Source organism: Phycodurus eques, chromosome 20 (assembly GCF_024500275.1).
Source record: "Phycodurus eques isolate BA_2022a chromosome 20, UOR_Pequ_1.1, whole genome shotgun sequence".
Taxonomy (NCBI): Eukaryota; Metazoa; Chordata; class Actinopteri; order Syngnathiformes; family Syngnathidae; genus Phycodurus; species Phycodurus eques.
Window position 1 is genome coordinate 115001 of NC_084544.1, and position 8821 is coordinate 123821.

At 46.8% G+C, this 8821-nt stretch overlaps 1 protein-coding gene across 2 annotated transcripts in view; it reads right to left on the minus strand.

Annotated features, from left to right (window-relative positions):
• Positions 1-5767, minus strand: part of glmp (glycosylated lysosomal membrane protein) — a 7436-nt gene extending 1669 nt beyond the window's left edge. The window contains exons 1-6 of one of the 2 annotated variants that reach the window (XM_061664520.1): positions 5562-5766; positions 3919-4083; positions 3738-3836; positions 3099-3254; positions 2717-2935; positions 191-468 (exon numbers count right to left, since the gene is read on the minus strand). In XM_061664520.1, the coding sequence (XP_061520504.1) occupies positions 191-468; positions 2717-2935; positions 3099-3254; positions 3738-3836; positions 3919-4083; positions 5562-5651 (1007 nt within the window). In that variant the 5' untranslated portion in view covers positions 5652-5766. Of the gene's footprint in view, positions 1-190; positions 469-2716; positions 2936-3098; positions 3255-3737; positions 3837-3918; positions 4084-5561 lie in introns of both variants that reach the window. The other variant, XM_061664521.1, reaches the window with a different exon arrangement.
• Positions 5768-8821: the final 3054 nt, after the last annotated feature.

An 8821-nucleotide genomic window follows, 5' to 3' on the forward strand; every position in this document is an offset into this window, starting at 1 on the left:
TCCCAAACTGAATCAGACAGCAAAATAATTTAGTTCATGATGAGTCAAATGTTTTTGCTCGTTTCTGTTGCCTCATCTAATGACGCAACGCATTTCCGGGTCAGGGCGCCAAGATGTTTACCCGCCGACTTTCATTCAAAGTTGAATTTTTTTTGTAAAAGGTCGAACGGGACGAAAAAGAAGAACGAACCAGCTGAGGAACTTGGTGGCGTTGTAGAAAGGTTCCCCCGCCAGGCCGAAGCTCACGTTGAGTCCGAAGGCCCGCTCCTCCTCGTCGGCGAAGAAGGCTCGCACGAGGCCGCTGACCTCCGCCAGCGCCCGGCCGCTCCGCCGCCGCGGGTCCGAGTGGCGGCACGGCGACGCGTCCTCCAGCGCCGGCGGCGAACGCCGATACGCGACCTGCTTCCAAAGGATGAAAGCGCCCCCATCTTCCGAACTCTCGTTCGCTCCGGACGTCCACTCGGACACCTGAGAGGGTAGAGGTCAACACTTGGGAACAATCTGAAAAGATGCTCGACCGATTATACAATTTTCAGAAAGAAAACCCGTATATTGCCAGCCATTCAAGAGCATCTTGACTAGCATTGCGCGCCAGTAAAACTCCATTCTTGTGTAACTAAAAAGGTAACAACAATGAAATAGACTTTTTACTAAGGAAAATAACAACAATTGTGTGGCGACAGTGAAATGTTTATATGACTTTACCGTAACTGTGGATTGCATGATAAACAATGACCTCCCAGTCATTTTCCTGAAATCGTTTGAAAGGGAGCATGTTGGTTGTCTAGTTTGTAGACAGACTTGCAGAAGTAGCAGCCCATTTGTCCAATAGTATTTCAACAAATAGGCAATGTAATGCATTAGTCGTCACTCAAAATGGTTACAGAATAAGGCATTACTTCCAAACGGCTGCTCTTTTGAGTAACGGTAATGTAGTGCATTACACAGTGTCTACCCAGTTTAAGTAACGATGTAACCCGTTACATTTGGGAGTAACGAGTTACTTCGGAATGGCCGCCATTTTGGAGTAACGTGTTACAGAATTAACGCGTGCAAAGGAACGCCTTCCTCAAAATGGCGACCATTTTGGAATAACGCTTTACTTTGTAACCGTTTTGAGTAACAAGCAATGTAACGCGTTACTGTTCCAGGAAAGTCATCACATTACAGTTCATCAAACCAGTACTAGTCACAATTAAACCAACAATGATTCTCGACACTTATTCATTGGTAGATAATGACTTGTAGAAGTAGCAATCCATACGTCCAATAGAATTTTAACATTTAAGGTCCACACCAAAAAAAAAAAAAGTCATGGCACTTTTTTTTCTTTCCATTTTTTACTCACTTTGGATAACAACAACAATCAACTGTTTTCCCAAAATCAGACCCCCCAGCTGTCCATTCAAGGAGAGCTTGAGGTATGTTCACATGCTTAATAATACGGCTCGCGAGCAGGCGGCAGCATAACGTTGCATAGCTAGCCAGCCAGTATGTAAACTTGCCGCGTTCTGCCAAATCGTGCTCTGAAGCTTCGGTAAACATTGGTTTGCGTGAGTAAATGTTGACGACGACGAACAACGGAGATGTCAAGGTGCGCTGTCGGTGGGATGTCTTTCATATTGTACTAGACCGCGCATTAGGTATGACGTACGACATTCAATATCGTTATGAACTGAGATATTGACCCGTTGGGTCGGATCAGGGCCGGTTTGTATTCACAGCACAAACGAACCGCGCCGAGTCCGTTTGGAATTGGACCAAGACCACCTCAAAAAGGACGGGTTTATTCACGCCTGCCGCTGTTTGCTCGTTTCCCTCTTGGTCCGGACCTTCTGTGCAGGCGTGAATACACACCAGCTAACCCTGGTGCGCATCAGAGATCTCCTTTTTGTTAATTCTACACCATTTTTGCATTCAACGTAATACAGGAGCAACACATCAACACTTAACATATTTACGGGTCACTCCAAATTTGCGCTGTGCGCGGACGCAGGCTTGGGATAGACCAATCACGATCATCTTTGTATCTTCACAATTGTGAAGAGTAACAGTGTTGATTGCATTTAATGATGAGTGATGAGAAACTTTAATGTAACCCCACTTGAAATATGAAGTATTAAGTGGACACGTGCTGATAGTAATAATTTGGACACGCAGACAGTTGATGACACATCAATGATGTGACGTCATCTTTACTAGACGTCTGCTTGAAATGATGTCATTGAGGAATGGCTGTTCACCTCGACCCTCACTTCCCTACCTCCTTGCTCCTCGATAGGATCTCTGGTGGGAGGAGCTAGCATGGAAACGAGGAGCGAGGTCCTAGGAAGTTGCAAATAGACAAATGAGATCAGCCCTCTATTAGAACATTTACATCAGAAACTAATGCTGCTAACCCTGATAGCTAACGCTGAGCTGTGCTAACATTTCAGCTCGGCTAATCTGTCGGCTTGGAGAGAGTAGTGCTTGAAAGTGATCTGGACCAAATACATCCTAGCTGATCAACCATTGGCTGAGGAACTCGGTGTGGGAGTGGCTATTATATAAATTGTCCATATTGCCTCACATTGGGCAACATTCTATACCCCTTTAAGGATGGCGAGCCTTCAAGATGGACGGGGTACCTTCAAGATGGCGGTGTACCTTCAAGACGGACGCCGCACTTTCAAGACGGACGTCGTACCTTAAAGACCGACGCCGTACTTTACACTACCTTAAAGATGGACGGCGTGAACTCGTCGTCGATGGAGCGCCGAACCCGAACGGCGTCGAGGGGGTAGGCTCCACCCAGCGTCTGCAGCTCCAACAGGAAACGCGACCTCTGCGACCTTGCCGCCAGGCCGTCGAGCCGCACGGCCACCTGGGAGGAGTTTGCCGTGTGGAGGAGGCGGGGCCAGCTCTCATCACGCCCCTCCCCCGCAAACACCCACATCTGCCATGTTAAAACAAAAACAAAACAAAAACGTACTTGCCATAGATAGCGCCTCTACCAAAAATCCCATCGTGGAAATTCGGGAGCTGTGAATGCCGAACGATTCCGAACGCAACCGCTCATCATTCCCGACTTCTGACTTCGGGATTCACGCGTGACGTACGTGCAGACAAATGGACCCTTGGGCCACAGCGCCGCACAGTCGGGCCGCCGCCCCCGAAAGTTCCATACGAGACCACGTGACATCATGCAGCTGGTATGGCGGGAAAAGGTCAAAGGGCGCTTCCGCTGTGTCGTTGACGTCGTCGTATTCCAACAGCTGCCACAAATGTACAAATGCACGTTATCACAAGTATGTATAACGATATATGGGTCATTTTCATATCATTTTATTTTTCAAATATTTTTCCTAGTGCCTTGCAGTCACTTGTATTAGGCTTAACTATTCTGATTAATATTCTTTGGCCAAAATCAGTTGAACTACTTTTATATCGAACAAGCTCGTGCTGTCCATCACAGCTGCTTTTATTGGAACAAAAAATGAGAACCTCCTTATAAAGTTCCTCAAGTCATAAAAATCAATTAATTCTTCAGCACCCGCACCTCTCGGCCTTGCCCCAGGAGAGGAAAAATCCCGGAGCCAAAATTGTCCGTAGGTGTGAATGTGGCGGTCAGTGCTCGTTTGCCTGTAAGTGATATCAACTGGTGACCGGTCCATTGTTTGTCTGTATATGCACTCACACTGACTGGCGACCAATAATAATTTGCGATTATCAATGACGAAAAGAGTGTGCGTAGTGACCCGGCTGAAGACGAGGGCCGTGCTGGACATGATGCTGTTCGCCGGCTCCACCCGCAGACTGCCGCTGGTGTTGCGGCTCAAGAAGAGCGGCCAGTTGACCTGACGAGAAAGAAAACACCACGATGCAGCTCCCCCAAAACGACCGAGGGCGACGACCTCACGTGCGTGGAGCGAGTCGCACCGAGACGTCCGAGGAAGTGACGTCGGTGTGGACCAGCAGCAGCGCGGGCGCCCCCTGACTGCAGAAGAGGAAGTGCAGCGTGTCATTGTCTCCCACGGCTCTCACGTGCACGAGGTCGCCACCTGGAGGCGGGGTCGACGAGCCCGGGTTCAACTCCACCGACAGCTGATGACGTCATCACACAAACAGTAATCAGGTCCTTACGGCACACCCGCTTAACATTAATCAGCTTGACTGGTTACGTGTCGTTCGCTTTCGCTTCGTCAAAAAGAACATCTCACATATCCGCAACTGCATTCTTCCTCTCCACAATCGGCATTTCGGATATCTGCAATGTAATTTTGCTTAGGACAAATGATGTCGCTTTTGCCATTCATGTGTAAGCTTTTTCTCATTACAGATATCTACAATTCGGCTGCAAAAGGACAAAATGACTGAATTGTAGATATTTTTAACTCCAGTTTGAGATATCTAGAGCTTGATTCTGACAAGTCATAATTCCAGTTGAAGATATCGTTATGCCAATTTCTGCTGTAGATATAGCTAACTGGAATGATGGCAACACAGAATCAAATTGTAGCTATCTCAAACTGAAGAAGCAGATGCCTACAAATCAGTTGCGGATATTGGCGAATGAATGGTAGCTATTTGGAATGACGAAAGCCACACACTTAAATGGCAAAAGTGACTGCAGATTTTTTGACTTCAGTTCTGCCGAGGCCAAGATGAATTACACATACCTGCAGGTGCTGTGTGCTGCAGGTCAAAATATGCAGTTTTCAGAGACTTTTATTTTGAAATACAATATCAGATCTTCATCGAACCTCTTTTTGTGGAGTTCTTGGTGGTCTGTCACACAGATCTGGACTTGTCAAGACAATACCAATGGGATTATTTTGGGGTGGCTTTGGCTCAGTAGGTAGAGTAGGTTTGAATCCTTCCTACGACTGTCCGCATGTCGAAGTGTCCTTGAGCAAGACACTGAACCCTAATTTGCTCCCGCTGGGCCTGGCAGCGCCTCGCATGGCAGCAGTCGCCCATTGGTTTATGAATCTGTGTGTGAATGTGAGGCTTCGTAAAGCGCTTTGGGCACTGTGATGGTGTCGATAAAGCGCTATACAAGTGCAGTTCATTTACCATTTATTTTTCACAAGATATCAAATAAACTACATTTTTTAATGAGTCTCAAGATTCAAATTAACCTTAATGGTTGCATTCCTTAACCGAAGAGCATTGACGCCCGTATTATTGGGAAGCTTTTATTTTGAAGGTGGCTTTCGCCGCAAATTGGCGACTTATTACCGTAATGCCTAGTATGAACATAATTAGGGGCGGCTGGCTTGACTGCTACTGTACGAGTGGAGGCTGGCTTGACCGCAGTCCTAACTCGATCGATTATGAATCGCGAATGTTCGTCGCTCATTGCACGTGACAAACATCCTCCAATACATGCCGAAAAGGTTTCATGTTATTGAACTACAAAATAAACGCCGCGCCATGAAGTAAACAGTTCAAGTAACAGACCAAATGTTGAGGTGCTTCAAGTAGAAAATGTTTTTCCGAGTAGCGGAAGAGCAAACATTGCCACGTTTCAATTAGTGTACGAGAGAAGTGTTCGCTGAGAAGTCGTGACCTTTACTTACGTTTCTGGAGAACTCTGCACACATCCACAAAATGGTCGAAAAGAGCAAAAAGAGTAAAACGTCGCACGGAGTCCTCGAGGCCGCCATCATTGTTGTGACTTGTCACGTGAGCTCAGAAGTGGTCACTACACAAGCCCCGCCCCCAGGAGTCACGTGAGTTGGGGACAGAAAAAAAGGTCACATTTTGTGACTATTAAGAAGAGCGAATGTAAAGATTGAAGAGACAACAGGAAGCAGAGCTGGAGGTGGCGGAAATGAAGATGTTGAGGTTCGCTCTCGGAGTGACCGGGTTGGTTAAAATTAGAAATGAGCTCATCAGAGGGACGGACGGCCGAGGTTCGATGTTTTGGAGACAAAGTTAGAAAGAGCAGACTTGGATGGTTTGGACACGTCCAGAGGAGAAATACTGAGTACATTGGTAGAATGATGATGAGGATGGAGCTGCCAGGCAAGAGAGCTAGTTAAGTTAACATAGACCCGTTGGTGTAAATTAGGGTTAGTGGACCCCTGCATACTCATGGCTCAGCACCTGTGAATTCACTGATTTACAGATCTTTCTTCCCCCCTCTATTTTGGTGGGGGAAACCAAACCCCAAAACACTTATTGGCTATTTATCCGACTCTTTCAAGAATAGTTGGTTTAAAAAAAAAAGAAGAAAACGTTTTTTCTATGCAATTCTTCTTTTCCTTTGGGGAATGTCACCCTTTTTCATGTCAGCCTCTCTCCTGCATCCTCCTCTCTAACACCAACTGCCCTCACAATATCCATTAACCTTCTCTTTGGTCTTCCTCTCGCTCTCTTGCCTGGCAGCTCCATCCTCATCAACCTTCTACCAGTATACTCTCTCCCTCCTCTGGATGTGTCCAAACCATCGATGTCTGCTCTCTCTAACTTTGTCTCCAAATCAACTAACCTCGGCGATCCCTCTGATGAGCTCATTTCTAACCCTCTCCAACCTGCTCACTCCTAATGAGAACCTCAACATCTTCATTTGCTCTGCTTCCTGTTGTCTCTTCAGTGCCACTGTCTTTAATCCGTCCATCATGGCTGGCCTCACCACTGTCTTCTAAACTTTGCCCTTCATTCTAGCAGAGACTCTTCTGTCACACAACACACCTCATACCTTCTGGCACTCGTTCCAACCTGCTCGGACCCGTTTCTTTACTTCACGTTTCATCACTTCATTACCACACTCACCATTGCTCTGGACTGTTGACCCCAACTAGTTCAAGTCCTCCACCCTCACTATCTCTTCCCCCTCCACCGCTCTCATTCATGCACATATGTCTGCTTTGGCTAATATTCATTCCTCTCCTTTCCAATACATGCCTCCACCTTGGTAACTGTTCCTTCACCTGCAGATCACAATGTCATCTGGGAACATCATGGTCCACGGGGATTCCAGTTTAACCTCATTTGTCAGTCTTTCCATCAACAATGCAAACAGGAAGGGGCTCAGGCATGATCCCTGATGCAATCCCAAGTCCACTTTATACTCTTGTCACACCTAAAGTACACCTCACCACTGTTCTGCTGCCCTCATAGATGTCCTGTACTATTCGAACATTTCTCTGCCACTCCAGACTTCCGCATGCAGTACCACAGTTCCTCTCTGGGTACTCTGTCATAGGCTTTCTCTGATCTGCAATGTAGCACCTTCTGATCTTCTCTATACTTCGCCATCAACACCCTCAAGGCAAATAATCCATCCGTGGGACTTCTTTCTAGGCAGGAAACCATATTGTTGCTCGCAAATACTTCTGTCCCGAGCTTAGCTTCCACTATTCTTTCCCATAACCTAATTGTGTGGCTCATCAACTTCAGCACACGACTGGCACCAGTCAACACATTTCCATCTCCATCCTTATCGCCCTAACCTCCTGCACATCCTTCCCATCTCTATCCCTCTGTCTGGCCAACCTTTAGCCATCATTTTCTCCTTCTTTAGTATCCTATCTGGTATACATGTCATCATATGCCTCATTTGCCCCTTGCCACCTCTACCTTTGCCCTATGTCACATCTCAAATGTATTCCTGTCTCCTCGGTCCTCTCAGTGTCCCACTTCTTCTTAGCTAACCTCTTTCCTTGTATAACTTCCTGTACTTTGAGGTTCCACCACCAAGTCTCCTTCTCCCCTTTCCTACTAGAAGATACACCAAGTACTCGCCTGCCTGCCTCTCTGAGTGGTCCAGTCTTCTGGGAGACAGGCTCTCTGCTCACCTCTTCTCAAAAAGCCACACACCACTTCCATTCCAGTTTCCACCACATGGTTCTCTGCTCTGCCTTTGTCTTCTAAACCCCCCCCCCCCCTTCCCACCTTATAGTCAGTCACCTCTTTCAGGTAACATCGTCTGCACAAGATGTAATCCAAGTGCGTGCTTCTACCGCCGCTCTTGTAGGTCACCCTATGTTCCTGCCTCTTCTGAAAGTGTTCACTACAGCCATTTCACAAAGTCTATCACCATCTGTCCCTCAAAGTTCCTTTCCTGGATGCCGGACTTCTTCATCACCCATTTCCTTCCGCATCATGTCCATTACAATCTTATCCAATCACGACTCTCTGGGATGCTCACAACTACTTTGTCTAGCTCCTTCCAGAATTTCATTCACCTCTAGGCCACATCCTACCTGTGGTAGCATAGCCACTAGCTAACTATTCCTTTGGAAAAATAACCCCTACTCCATCTCTCTTCTGATCTACACCATGGTAAACTAATTTTGACCCTGGCCCTAAAACATCTAGCCTTACTGCCTTTCCACCTGCTCTGCTGGACACAATATATTAAACTTTTGTCCGAATCATCATGTCAACCAACTTCCGAGCTTTTCCTATCATAGTCTCAACATTCAAGAGTCCCCACAGTTCTAGTCTGTGCTTTCCTCTTGTCTTTCTGCCTAAGAACCCGCTTTTCACCTCTCCTTCGTCTTCAAACCACAGTAGCTGAATTTCCACCGGTGCACTGTAGGTTAACAGCGCCGATGGCAGAGCAGATGATGTTAACCTGGGCCACGACCGATCCGGTACAAAATTCTTTGGATGAACGGTCATACTTGGCAAAGTTTTATGCATTTGCATTTATCCCAGCTTGGGACCAGCGTACAGTTTGCACTGGCTTGTGCCCCCCATAGGGCTGTAATTTTTTTCTCTGCAATTCTAATGGGTGTCAATTATCCGCGGTCCACTTGTTGAACTGGTGAAGGTGCAAAATTGTCTCCACAATGGTGGCGGTGGACACATTCAAGGAAACAAACACGGG